Source organism: Pogona vitticeps, chromosome 2, assembly GCF_051106095.1.
Source record: "Pogona vitticeps strain Pit_001003342236 chromosome 2, PviZW2.1, whole genome shotgun sequence".
In the NCBI taxonomy this organism is placed as follows: Eukaryota; Metazoa; Chordata; class Lepidosauria; order Squamata; family Agamidae; genus Pogona; species Pogona vitticeps.
In genome coordinates, this window is record NC_135784.1 from 251732456 (window position 1) to 251747620 (window position 15165).

The window sequence follows — 15165 nt, forward strand, 5'->3', positions numbered from 1 at the left end:
AATTTACTAGTTTTGGCTAAGGTGGTTAGAAAGGATGTGGTCCTGCAACTCCAAATATTCCTGGATACCGATTATCTGGATGCATTTCAACTGGGCCTTCAGACAGGAAATGGAACTGAGACTGCTTTGGCCACCTTGCTAATGGCCTATGCTGGAGAGTGGACAGGAAAGTGCAACCTTATTCTCTTGAACTTTAACGTAGCATTCAACAGCACTGTTGGATCGCCTGGCTAGGTTGGTATTGGAGGTACTGCATTACGGGGGTTCTGACTGTTCCTTTCAGGACACACAGTATTCAAAAGGTAGTACTGGAAGAGCTCTGCTTGACATAATTGCTTTTAGACACCTCGAGGTTCCACCCTGTCCTTTATATTACATAACTTTTTTTTTTTTTAACTATGTAGTGAATATTTTTGTAGAGTAGTGAATATGTGCTGTATCAAGCCGGTATAATCCACTTCTTAATCCACCGCCTTCATTGGCTTTGACGAGAAACACAGGCTCAATTCCTCTTGCACATTCACACTGGTGTAATACTAGCAGTATAACTTTTGAGGCATATTACTCCAGGTTATAATACCACTATAGACATTATCGGTTGCATCTGAGTTATGCAGCACAGCATACAATATGCATTATCTAGGGTGATTTGACTTGAGGAGATTCACTATAAATTAGACTTTTTTGTGAATGTGGCACTGAATGAGATTAGCAGACACTCATTAAATATAGTACATCAGAAACATGTTTCCTCACAAATATTCAGATTAGCAAAATTAAGGAGACTGTAGAGCCAATTACCCCAATATGACAATACTGTACTAAGCCCAAATGCTGTTTTATTCTATAATCTTTTTACATTCTAGTACAAATGATTGTCACAACTGGCTACATGGATCTTTCTTCCTAATACTTACCTTCACCAAGTTAGTGCTGCAGAACAAAAATGAGAGAGACAATTAAAAAAACTACCTTTATTTTTTCTTCTTCATTCATTACATATTTTTAAACAGGGATGAATTTTATTATTCAGACATCCAGGCAATGTTGATTTTATTAGTTTAAACGGGGAAAGCATATGAATGCAAACATTGGTGGTTTAACCTGAACATAACTGCATAACTTACTATTGACCAGTTGTGTGTGGTGAGGACAAAGTCTTCCTTAGCAATAAAATGGAATATTCAAAATATTGCTAAATAGAAATATCTAGATTCTGGTCTTTGCAGTAAACCAACAGGTTTTATATATTTTTTAAAACTTCAAGTCCATAATTGAATTAATATACACACCGTTATGTGTAAGGAGTTCAGATCATATAAACACTGTACAGGTCAAAGAAACCCTTGAGAATGAAACTGAATAGGTGTTTGATAAGAAAGATACTGCATGTATTTACAAACATTATGGAGAAAAAATTTTGGTCAAATACTGCAAAGAAAGTGTTCACATTAGAATGGCCAAGTTCATCACCTACTTTCTCAGCACAAATAAAAATAAAGATCAATCTCCTTGAGAGTGTAAGACATTATCAATAATACAGATAAAGTGAAAACATTTGACCAGGTCATATAGTCTATGTTTTTATAGGCCAGGTTCAAGCTTTTAGATTTACTAAAGTCATTAACAGCAACAGTGACTAACAATGACCAGATCTGCACAATGCCTTTATATGTGCACCTAATTCAAGACAATGCACTGCACTTTTGGCTGTTCAGGAAAAAAAAATTACAAAACAATCCCTGTAAATGCAATAATGAATTCAAAAGGTGTGCATTTATCCGAGTACACATTTTGAATGTTACCACAAGATATTAAAAAATAAATAAATATGCCAAAAGGCATGCATTGATAGACAAAAAGTTATTAAAAGTTAACTCTTAAGAGGCTCTTTTTAAAGGAAGTCACACACAATTTGAGTTTTGGTCAACACATCTGTCTAGCCATTTTTCTTCTTTTATTCCAACTCTTTATCATGCTGGCAGCTAAACATGACAAAAGCACACCTCTGTCATTATGGCTTTTAAATGGAGCAATCTGGAGAGCCAAAAAGGAAAGGGTTGCCTTTCATACTGAACCATTTGTTTGTTCATTATTCAGGCACTTCAAGGAGCTATGGGAGAAGAACCCAACCAATCCTATCAACTGTATTTTAGCATTGCAATATTTCACCAAAGGAAAAGAAAGTTCCAGAAACCCCTTCCAGCAGCCAGGAACTATGGACTAGCATTCCTTAAAGGCAGCATTACATCCAACCCACTTCCATTTTTTAAAACTACATCAAATAGCAAAATAATTTGCAAACAAATCTACATGGCACATCCAGCCCTTCACCTTTCAGGTTGCTATTCACAACTAGCTTTGGATGAACATTTTCAAATTTCCCAGTCTACTAATCCCCATTCACAGTTATTTCTTAATAGTGTGTTTTCACAATCCCAAAGCAATTTTCTGTTGAAGCTCAGCATTGGTGTCATACATAACTGGAAGCACAACCTGCATCACACAAATATTTTGTATTTCTGTACAAGCATTATTGTCACTTCTACCACACTGCATCTTGTTTGGAGGCACAACAAATACAGATTTTGAAACCCAGATTTTACTGACAAGCGATTCACTCCCTCCGCTAAAAAACACAGCATTTAGCTTTATATCATCAGATAGGTCCTCATCTTGCATTTGTCTTAGTACCACTAGGCAGTGACTGTACCATATTTTCTAGTAGGATTTAATGGTAACAATTTGCAAATGCAGTACCATCAAAGCAATGATGGGGGAGGAGGGGATCGATGCAGATATTACTGATAAAATATACTTTAAAGCAAGACATATTTGAAATGCTTGGGTAGTTATGTTTTCATTTTCATTGTTCTCTCAAAAATCAACTGTTTTCAATATAGCATCCCCCAAAAAAACCTCAGCACATGCCAGGGTTCTGAAATATCTGGTCTTCAGTTAATCACTGCTAATGTTTTCTAGGACAGTTTAGTTTTGCTGAAGAAAGAGCAGCATTTTTGCCATTGGTCCAGGATCTCAGTGGTCAAATAAGTCTCAAGCTGACGTAGCATTAAAGCTTCCAGAAGAGATGATCCAAACTAAAATATGTCGAACCACCAAATCAAAGCAAGTATGTAGACCATCTTCAAAAGAGAGGTGCTGGAAAACTGTGGTCACAAGAGATGACTAATCACGACAGCAGATGAACAAGCAAGTAACTACCCATGGTCTGCATTCTTCCAAAGTCATTTGTGACGTTGAATAGTTTTCCTTTTCCTTCGCTTGAAAAAACAGCAGCACCTGAAATTGTGACATACAAACTTTCTTACATAAATAAGGAATAATGCATGTTTAATATAATCATACTGGTCTAAATATGTTCCTATGGAATCTAAGCCAGTTCAGATAATGCTAAAAACAAACAGCACCAGCTTATAAGCAAGTAAGTAAAATAAAACTGACTTTTGACATGTGACATCAACTCATACATAGATGCAAACAATGTGATGAAGATGGTATTAGGAAACAACAGAAGAAAAACATTTCCCAATACAGTGGTTTCATCAGATGCAATTGTCAGCATTTCCAAATGGACTATAGAGTGACAGAGATAATGTACAAATGAGACTTCCCCACACTCAACTGATGGGGCTGGGGGGGAGATGTCAAATTTTGGTATTTGAACAGCAATAAACTGCCTGTAAGAGGTTAATTCAGCTAAGAAGATTAAACCCCAAAACCAGGGGCGCAAAGAGATGGGCATTTATCCCACTGTAGACTGCAGGGACATGTTGATTTGCTCTTTTTTTTTCTAATGATCAGATGATTTTATCTTAACATTATCGTATTTCAGTAAGATAATGTTATATTTATCAGGGTGTACAGAAGGATTGCATGTGTGTATCTTAGTTCATTTTAGGTTTGATTCATCCATGTTCCTTACATGAAAGTTCTAACAATCATATAGCTACAGCAAACCAAACCACCCCCAGAATACACTATCTACAACTGAGGTACAGTGGACCCTCGATGTACGCAAAATTTTGCAGCCGGAGAATCGACCTACAGACCGGAAGGGGGAGGCGGGGAAAGCTTCCCCTTCCAGTCCATAGGCTACCGACTGTGCCTCCAGATGCCTTCCAGGGCTTCTTCGCCACCATGGGATGCATCTTGGAGGTCCCCCCGCTACCAATCGTGCTTCGGAGGCATGATTGGAGGGGAGATCTCTGAGATGCCTCTCATTGCAGCGGAGAAGCCCTGGAAGGCCTCCGGAGGTCCCCCTTGCCACTGATCGTGCCTTCGGAGCTTCTCTGGAGGCACGATTGGCTGTGGCAGCGGGGAAGGCCTCTGGAGGTCCCCCACCGCCGATCGTGCTTCGGAGGCACGACAGGTGGTGGTGGGGACCTCTGAGTGGCTTCCATGGCGGCGGAGAAGGGTAGCAGAGAACTAGCTAAGCAAGCAGCAGAGCCAAGTCAAGCTTAGCTGAGAAGCCAGGGTTGGGGTGGAGAAGAGGAAAACAATAATGCAAAAGCAGTGGCTGGAGATACAGCAGTACAGAGGCAACACACAGAAATCATGGATTTTCCTCCACAGATTTTAACTGGCGGATGGTTGGGTGAGCACTTCAAAACCTTATTTTTACATGTGTGTTCAAATATGGTAAAAGGATAAGAAATGTTTCTCCACTTTAATAAATCTTTCATTTTTAAAGAGATGCAAATTTTCAGACTACAAACTCTTGTATTTTTCAACTGAAATGGTTTAAGTTCTTATTTGTAACTTTTATAGCTAACAGCTTATAACTGAAATATATTTTTCTGACGTAAATATTTGCCTGCAACTTAAGTTCTGTTTTCATTTATCTTTAAGCATTCACAGCATTTGATAATAGTTGTAAGAATGATATTTAAGAAGTTGTATGCTTTTGATGTCTCAAAAAGATAAAAGTTACCAATAACTTTTGAATTCTTGTGCATAAAAGAAATGAAAATGAATAAAGTCGGTAGAATTAGACAAGCCAGTGTTGCCTGGACTCATTTTTCTCTGTTTACTTCATCAAGAGTGAAAACAGTGGTTTATTCATTCACTCAAGAGAGATGGAGCAAGTTTGGAAGCTACACTTCTGGTGAGCCTGGCAGGAGCAAGTAATGATTAACTTGATATCCATATGAACTTTGATATGATTGTCTGTTTGCATAGGAATTAAACCATTTGGGGATAAATGTCAGCTGTGGTGGACAACTATTCACTCAAACTACCAAGGGGTGTTAAAAATTATACAGTGCTCTGAGGTCCATGTTCAAGCATCATGTTTTAGAACTTGACACAGTGTATTACAGTAATCAAAGTTGCAACCACCAGACTCATCATCTCAATGCACTTGGAACATTCGGGGGTGTGTGTGTTAGATCTAAGAAGGAACACTACTAAAACTAAGAGCAGCATATGCAAACAGTTTTTATATGATTCTGGATGTATCTTCCTCTAGTAAATGTCTGTTAACTTTCCTCTTTGACCGCACCAATAGCACTAGTAAAGCTGAATGTTAACAATTTTTTCCTAAAGTTATATGTTGGACAAGCGGGATGGAAGATAATTGCGCTAATTTACCAACAAAAGAGTGTTGAATATGGGATGCTCCTGCAAAGGAATAGAGCAGAAAAGTGCATACGTTTACCACTACACTAGTGCCTTTAGGAGAAAACCTAATGAGAAAGAATCAAGATAGCTTTAGGAGCATACAGCAATGTATAGCCACTTTCACAAAAAAAGAAAAGTGCTCAATATGAAAATAATAAAAATGCAAAATCTTACAAAATTAAAAATGTTATTTAAATCTCAATGAAAACCATTAAGTAAAAATGTGGTTGCTACTTTCTAAAATCTTTTAAAACTGAACACTGGCAGGATATTTTGATCAGTGTCATTTCCAGAGTTATATCCATGACCAATAAAACCTGATTATTATATTCTAACACCATGAAAGAGAAATTTAATTCCACTGCTACAGAAAAACATATCCCTATAAATGGTAACTAATATGATTCAGCACATATGTTTTGTGGTCTACACTTTGAATATAATGAAAGCATACAGGCTACACAATTTTGTGTTCCCTCCTTCTAGTTTTTCTTTTGTTAAACATGAATCCTCCTGTTCATTTTAACCTGTAGTTAATGTTAAATTAACACTTCCATTAATCAGAGTTAATACAAACTAGGTGTTCTGTTAACCAGTTTTTCAGGGTTAGCAGGTAAAGGTAAAGGCTCCCCTTGACAATTTTTGTCCAATCGTGTCCGACTCTAGGGGGCGGTGCTCATCCCCGTTTCCAATCCATGGAGCCAGCGTTTTTGTCCAAAGACAATCTTCCGTGGTCACACGGCCAGTGCAACTTAGACACGGAACGCTGTTACCTTCCCACCATGGTGGTCCCTATTTATCTACTTGCATTTGCATGCTTTCGAACCGCTAGGTTGGCGGGAGCTGGGACAAGCGACGAGCACTCACTCCGTCGCGTGGATTTGATCTTATGACTGCTGGTCTTCTGATCCTGCAGCACAGACTTCTGCGGTTTAACCCGCAGCGCCACCACAGTTAGCATCTAATCCTAAATCAAAATACTGGTTAAAGATGGTGACAACAAACTCCTTAATTGCATTAAGGCCAACAAAAGCAAGTAATGCAACAGTGTCCAAAACAGCTACCATTTAGTGTAAAGGTTAGTCTGGACTTGGTATAAGGTAGCTTTTCATGAGGTGATGGGAAGAGGTAGTGTGATCCAAAAGTTTATCATCAATCCCTTAACCAAATGCTTTGTAGGAAGACCACTGATTTGGATAGCTGTAAAATGGGTGTGTGCATTGAATTTGGAAATTATTTAAAATCTGAAGGGTACTTGTCAGTCCCTAAACAGATTCAATGAAATGTATTCTTGAAGGCTTTCACAGCTGGGATCCAATGGCTGTTGTACTTTTTTGGGTTATTTGTGTTCTGGGATGTTTGCTAGCCAGAGAGATTGGTGAAATGTTAGGAAGAAAAACCTCCAAAACACGGCCAAACAGCCTAAAAAACCTACAACAACCATCATATTCAAAGAAAGGTAGCCCAGAGTAGCACTCAAATTGAAGTGGCATTCTCAAACATCACATATTGCTTTGATTTGTGAAAATTTATTTTAAAAAACTTGGCACTAATGAGACTCACTTGGAAAACAAAACTAATACTTTAATACAAGGGTCCCCAACCCCCAGGCCACAGACCGGTCCCAGTCCATAGCCTTGGAAGGACCAGGCTGCAGGGACAGATGAGCGGTGAGCAGGAGATGAGTGGTGAGCAAAGCTTCATCGCCCGTCAGTGCACTCCTATTAGGTTCTAATGCTGCTGCTGATCTGACAGGAGACAGAGCTTTGCTCCCAGCTCCCCTCCAGCTGCTGCTAGATCAGCTGTGCCTGTGGCATTAGAATCTAATAGGAGCCTGTGCCTTAGGTTCTAAGTCACTGATGATCTAATAGGAGGCAGAACTTCAACTGCAACTCGCCTCCTGCTTGCCATTTCCTTTATGAGTTCGATTCAAAGCTGTCCTCCAACAGCCTGCTGCATAACAAGTACCCCCCCCACACACACACACAAATCCTTGGAAGAATGGTCTTCAACTAAACTGGTCCCTGGTGTCAAGAAACTTGAGGATCACTGCTTTAACAGAACCTGTAAGACCAAAGCTAAAAGAGATTGATAACTCAAGCATGAATGAGAGCCCAAACTCTCCTTGAAATTCCAACCATGGAACTACTGGGAAGGCTCTGATCAACTACATTTGTCCTGCAATTAGCTGCTTATGTTTTGGCAGGGTGTTAAGTCTGTTAGAAATTGCTATTTGCATCATTTTTTTCAGAATAGGTGTACGCTAGCAATTTCTTCATTTTTTTAGCAGCTACAATGTCATTTTGCATTACACTAGACTCTAATTGACTGACTGTGTGTGTGCTATGAATGTCTTCAGTTTCTCATACAAGATGTACATTGAATACACTGATGTTAGAACAATGGACAGGTTCTAAGTTATCTGTCCATCCTGACCACCGCAGCTTTTGTACTTTCCTTTTTTTAAATGGCTGCTGATGGCTTTTATTTTTGCAACATTTTGGCTATTTTTTTTCCACAACACATGCCTTAATTCCAGATGAGATATGCAGCAATGTGACAAACAAAGCAATAGTCAGGTACTTGACTTACCTGGGTACTGAAGCTATTAACTGGGGGCATTCCTTCACCCTTCAACAAACATTTTAGTAAAGTAAATGTGAGTAAATTACATGTCTCTGAGGGGGAGGGAGGAAGGATGCTAGCTAGTGGGAGCTTTGCCTGCACGCTAGAGGTCAAGCAGCTGTTGATAGCACTGAATTTCATCTTCCATTCCAGATCACAGCCCTTTATTTTACCCATTTTCATGGTTTTTCACTAAATTGGCCCCAACAAAGATTTTTTTTTAAATATTCAGGTCCAAACAGAAATAGAGGGACTACAAATTCACTTAAAGTGAATTGGTTATTTGCAAGACAAATAATTTGGATCAAACTGAAGCAGATGGTATTCACACACTCTTATTGCAAAGCATCTGTTCCAAAAACCAGATTTTCTTTAATTGCTTTTAAATGGAGGCTATTAGTAGTTTTTTTAAAAAAAAAAAAAAACGAGAAAATAGGAATTTTGATAAATGTCCTCATCTCCAAGCAATATTAGCCTACAGTTTGGGGATATGACATTTTACAAGCTTCTCCAGTTGTTTGGAGGAGTGTATCTACCCAACTGAAAACAAAACCTGATGACATGCCCTAAACTAAATGGTCACTAGAGGGCCTCCCTTTCACATCCACTAGATACTTCCAAGTGTTTCACTGTATCTTTTCCTTGTGGTACATAAATTTCACTCTATAGGTAAAGAAGAGACAAGCGCATAATCTGTTCCCTTACAGAGGTAGTTTATAGTCTACATTAACTTACCTGCTATTATACTAAAGGCTATTCAATGTTTCAAAACATAACTGATATGTAAAGATATTTTCAGGACATTTGTTATGAGAGTGCTCAGGGTGGAATTGATTTTAATCCAGTTATTCTAAGTCATTGTTTAAAATCATTCTTCAGAAAGTCTTCATTATAATTTTTTCCCCACATGGAAATGAGTCTGCTCTAACTGTGCCTTACTTTAGCATAGTCACAGTTAGAGTAGAGCATATGAATCAATGGAACTTACACAGAAGTAGACCCAGTAAATCTCCATGAATTCAAAGGGGCTACTCTAGTGTGACTGCACATGCTATGGTAGTCCTTCCACATCTTTGGGCAAGCTGATCAAGGGTGACATAACAGATATTTCTGAAGGAAACAGACTACTTTGATCTATTCCAGCTAGGGTTCAGGCTGCAGCACAGTGATGATATAGCACTGGCTATGTTGCACAATAACCTTTCAAAGGAAGCTGATACGGAATGAATGACCCTGTTGGTTTCCCTTGATCTCTCAGCTGTTTTTGACACCATCAACCACAGTATCCTCTTGGACAGCCTATCAACCTTGGTCCTGATCCTTTCTTGAAGGTCATGTGCAGAGAGTTCAGCTAGCAGAGATGTTGTTGTTCCTATGGATCCTTAAGTGTGGGGTCCCTCAGGGGTCTGCTATCACCCCAATGCTTTTTAACATCTATGTAAAGCAACTGGGAGAAGTCAAGCAGAGTTTGGGAGTATGTTGTCATCAGTATACTGGTGACACACAACTCTTATCTCTTTACATCCTCTGCACTGGATGCTGTCCGGGTGCTGGAGCACTGATTGGCCTCGATATTGGACTGGACCAAGGTGTGGTCAAAGCTGAAGCCAGACAAGATGGAGGTCATGTTGGTTGGAGCCTCCCGAAGAGGTTGGAGGTTTTTATTCTCTTTAAGGACCAAGTGCATAACTAGGGCGTGATCTTGGACCTGGTCCTTTCTTTGGCCCATCAAATAACAGCTGTGGCAAGATCAGCTTTCATTCAGTTTTGGCTGATTGCCCAGTTACACTTCTACCTCAAGCAGGATGTGTCCTTGAACACACTGGTGATCTGAAGGATCAATTGTTGCAGTGTTCTCCACATGGGGCTCCCCTTAAAGCTGACTTGGAAATTGCAACAGGTGCAGAATGCAGCAGCCAGATTAATCACTGGGTTTTTTAATTTGATCAGGTTTCTCCAGTGCTGACTCAGCTGCACTGGCTTCCTGTGCTTTTTGAGCCAGATTCAAGGTGTTGGTATTAACATACCAAGCCCTTAACAGTTTGGGACCCTGTCATCTGTCAGAGAGCGTCCCCCAAAGAACATCAACCTGTGCCACCCAATCCACCCATGTTGGTCTTCTATGTGTGGCCACTCCAAGAAAGGCAAATAAGATATTTATGAAGAACTAAGCTTTCTTCATAGTGGCTCCACATCTTTGGAATAGTTTCCCTGTAGAGAGCTGGCAGGCCCTCTTCCTCCCAACCTTTAAGAACTATTAAAGACCAGTCTCTTTGAGGAAGCCTTCAGTGAGATTCTCTCCCTGCAGTAATGAGGAATATAATTTATTTCTATATATCTGTTGGCCATCAGTGTATTTGTATTTGGGGATTCTGGGGGATGTGGGTTATTGAGAATTTGTTCTGGTTAGTGGAGAGATAGAATGGGGTCAATAACTAGTTAGGTGGGTTCTCTTTATTCCTGTCAACCACCCAGAGTAGTGTTGTGCACTAAACTGGATGGTATACCAATTACTGTAATATAGTAGGACCCCCTTATCTGTGGGATCAATATCTGCTGATTCCCTTATCGATGGTCTGCAAGTATTAAATTAAACATAAAAAGTATTTTTAATGCAGAAGAAAATCACGTTTTGCCAGAGTTGGGCATTAGAGGAAGCAAGAGAAAACATGCTATGAAGAATACATAGCATGGTCTCTGGGCGCTTAAGGTTCTCCTCTTGCAAGCTTTCTCCTTGGAGGCTGTGACAGAGGCACCTCCTTCCTGCTGGTTTACTGGGAAGTTTAAACAAAAGTGTCAATGCCAAACAATCTAGGCGGGAAACAGAATGGGGGTTTCTCCAGCCGCCTTGCTTTGCACTGAGGTTTGAGCATATCGGCAAGCGGCATGCAGGTAAGCAGCTCTCCCAAGGCGTTGGCCTCCATGCTTTTCATTTATGGGGGGGGGAGGGCTTGGAACCATATATAATTCACAGGAGCGTTTTGTGGGGACATGTTGCTGCTCCCAGATTTTATATTTGTATGCTCATTGTTTTTAGCTTTAAATATTGTATTTTAATGATATAAGCTGCCTTGTGTCCTTTTTAAGGAGAAAGGCGGGATAAAGTATTTTAAATAAAATAAATATAATGATAATAATTATGCCAAGCAAAAGGATTTGGACTAATGTCTAATAATATTAGAATTGATTGGTCTTACTCCAATATGAGATCTGTGAGCTATAACACATTTTAAATTAAACCTACCATTGCACAAGATGTATTAAAAACCAATTTTAATGATAAAAAATTCAAATCCTGTATTAAGTTGCAACTAGAGTAAGCTAATTGGATCAATGGAGTTTAGTGTGTCAACATTTATGTAAGGGCCTAAATTATTAGCTACTTACTATTGAACTTCAGACAAGTAATTCTTAAAAATCTAATTTAATAAAAAATGATTTTTTGTCACTGATTTTTATCTACCCTGAAATAACCTTTTGAGACAGAGTATTGTGGGCAATGCAAACAGTTTATTAATCCAACAGCCCATATGATGCCATAGCCCTGTTACATAACCTATTGAACAATATCTTACTAGCATCCACAAGCGACACTATCACATCTTGTTCAGTCCAAAAGCTCTAGCACGGGAAGAAGAAATCAATATTTTATCTGACTCTCATTAACTTTGTCCTTTTCATATTTCATTTTTAAGATAAATCTAACAGATGCCATTCTATAGGCCCTTAACAGTCACTGCTTACAACAACTTTGGCTTCATTTGTCCATTAATTTGTTCTCATGAGCATGTATTCTCTCTTGAGCTTATACATCACTTTACACTTGGTCATGCTTGAGAAGCATGTCTTTGACTCTGACTACCTTTTTACTAAATTAAGCTTTTTAAAAATTTGTATTTGACTGCACAACTGCTACAACTATCAAATCCTAGTAAGGGGACTATCTATGAATATATGTTGAAAAGGCATGGGCAAAACAGTGCACCAGATGAAATTTATCTAGATTTGAATCACCAAATGTACTGGGCAAATGGTCGAAATAAAACAGAAATTAAAAAAAAAACCCTAGGTACTGGAAAGCATAAGGTTAGATAACAGAGTCTCAAGAAAAATGTGAAAAACCATCTATGCATATGTTGTAAATGTACAGGCAGCAACACTATTTAAACAATAGATTTTAGTAAAGTAATAGGACCTAGACTAGTCCCCAGTTGTAACTTACATAAATACTATGGGAACTACAAGCACTTTAATGAACTGCTAAAATAATTGTGAAGGAAAAACTGCAATTTTGTTAGAAAACACTTCAATAAACTTTTGCTCTAAAAATAGGCCACCATCTAATCTTCTGTCCCCATTATCTCTGAAGGCTTGGCCAGAGTAGTTCCTGGTAGTAAACTGATGCTCGTACAAAGCATGAGAAAGAAGTCACACAAACCATGCTGAAGGGACAGACCTAGATATGAACAGCAGAAATTTTAAAAAGGAGCACCCAGACACAAATTAGGAGAGAGATAAACTTTATAGGCCCTTTCCATTTTCACTATTCTATGATTCTATGTTTTGACACACATCGTACTCTCATCTTCTCCTTAAACACTCCTCATGTCATAACTCTATCACCCATTAATTACCCACTCCTCATCTTTCTTCTTTTTTTCCCAGTGCATCTCACTTCTCGCTGGCTATTGGCAAAGTACTGTGACTGGCAGTTGGGGCAAGTGACCCAAATAAGAATCCCGAGCCCTGAAAGAATCTGCAGACTGATGATATTTTTAGAAGGATGCACTACCTAAAATGTCCATAGCATATGCTTGAGCTGAGGTGCTTGGAAAGCCAGGCAGGAAAAAGAAAGATTTACAGTGGAGCCATACACTAAACTATTAGATGAACCAAAACATTATCATGTTTCTCTGAGGCTTGGATCAACTATGGATCTAGTGACCAAGATCAATAAAAGAAGCTTAGACTAAATCAGTGAACGTTTGAATAGACCTGCCATAATCTCTATCACAAGAAGGAAAAATGACCAACATACAGTACATCCCTACAACAGTTCTTCTTACCACTGAGGACATGAAACAAAAGATACTGATTATTAGGAAGGGCGTTTCCTGTTTGTGGAAGGATGCAACTCTATTTTGCAAAAAAGAGCTTTTTTTTATAGGAAGAGCTTTCTTGGCTCACTTTACAAGATAAAATTATAACAATAAAATATACAATGCATCTACTAGAATGGAGCACAAAATATTTCTTTAAACAGAAGAAACTTCTGTTTATAATATAAAAGTTAGCAGCCATTCCTTTAGTATTGCATTAAAAACTGGTTTTATTGATCAGTAGACGAACAAAGTTCCCCACTATATCCTTGGGAAAATGTGCTCCAAAAATTAAGCCTACTCACAGGGTGCACATGTGTGCTTTCCCAGCAACCTGAACAATCTGCATCATCTATTGCTTAGACTCACAGAAAACAACGGGACCACGAATTTGGAAAGGTGAGTGGCTATGTCTCTCACATTGATGCACAGCAAGTCTAACAAAGGCCCATAATTCTGGTCATTTCAGACTGAGCAATTAGTCTTCTGATGACTAAGAAGAAGCCACCTCTTGTCTCTAGTAACATTATTTTGCTTCCCAATCCAGGGATAGTTCTTGCATGCTACACTTAGTTGGCTATAGACTGTTGCTTAATATGACCACCTGCAAGGCCTTGTCATGAGCTTATGGACAGGAAAAGAGAATATGATTTAATATACATATGTGCGTATGTTTGGCAAGAGTAGTGATACGTTAATGCAGGAGTACAGTGTCGGTCCAAAAGAGTGACAATTCTCCCATCAGATGCTTCATGTTTTATTCATATGGTAGTCTGCAAGTCAGTTGGAAAGTCACTCTCACACAGATCAGAGGAAATAAGTGAGACTCACTGAAAGCAACTGGACTGTATTTAATTGGCACTGCTGTACCTTTATGATCAAATACCCATCAAATCTGGGATTTCTGAACAACCTTTCCAAAGAATTTTTGCTGCACCAATGACACTATTTTTACAGACACCAAATTAGGCACTGTATAGATCTTCATATACAGTGGAAGCTTTCAGACAGTTTAAGCAAAAGAGATACAGTGGGGTCTTGACTTAAGAACGGCTTGAGTTAAGAACATTTTGACTTAAGAACCACTCTCATAGGAAAATATTGACTTGACTTACATACTTAGATTTGAGTTAAGAACTGAAAAAAAACCACGTGGGAGGCAGGGAAAGTGCAAAATGTGAACTTTCAGTTAACTGTTGGCCAGTGAAAAGGGTGCCTGTCTGCTTCCTCACTCCTCCCAGCGTTTAGAGAGTGGATTGGGAGACAGTCTTCGGACTGCCTGGTACTGTACTGCCTGGACTGTCTTTTCCCTGCCTTCCCTGAACCTTTCTTGACCTAAGAAAAAAAGAAACAAAATATCCCCCTCCAGTGGTCAAAGGCAGAATAGCAGCTTCCCATTAGTTTCTATGGACGGAAAAGAGCAGATACGGATCAAATGGTTTTCAATGCATTCCTATGGGAAATACAGTTTTGACCTGAGAACTTTTTGACTTGAGAACCGCCTTCCAATACGGATTAAGTTCTCAAGTCAAGACCCCACTGTATCTAGAATGCATGTCAGAAGTTATTTTAGATTAGTTTCCCTGATGGGTCTATATTCAACTATAGGGCACAACCATGGGCAAGCACTGGATGTGATGACCAAGAATTATGGAATTAAACAAAGTATCTTTTGCATAGACACAGCCAGATCATGGAGTCTCAACAGATATACAAGAACAATGCCTCTCTGTTATTTGTTTTCTACTTCACTTTCGTTACACATCTCCATTAAGAAAGAGCTTCCTGCATTCATTCTAAA

The 15165-nt window shown here is 39.0% G+C and overlaps 1 protein-coding gene across 9 annotated transcripts in view; it reads right to left on the reverse strand.

Moving 5' to 3' along the window:
* Positions 1 to 959: 959 nt before the first annotated feature.
* Positions 960 to 15165, reverse strand: part of CSNK1G3 (casein kinase 1 gamma 3) — an 86077-nt gene continuing 71871 nt past the window's right edge. For all 9 annotated transcript variants that reach the window (XM_078386224.1, XM_020790674.3, XM_020790670.3 and 6 more), the window contains one exon: positions 960 to 3300. In XM_078386224.1, the coding sequence (XP_078242350.1) occupies positions 3246 to 3300 (55 nt within the window). In that variant the 3' untranslated portion in view covers positions 960 to 3245. The remainder of the gene's footprint in view (positions 3301 to 15165) is intronic.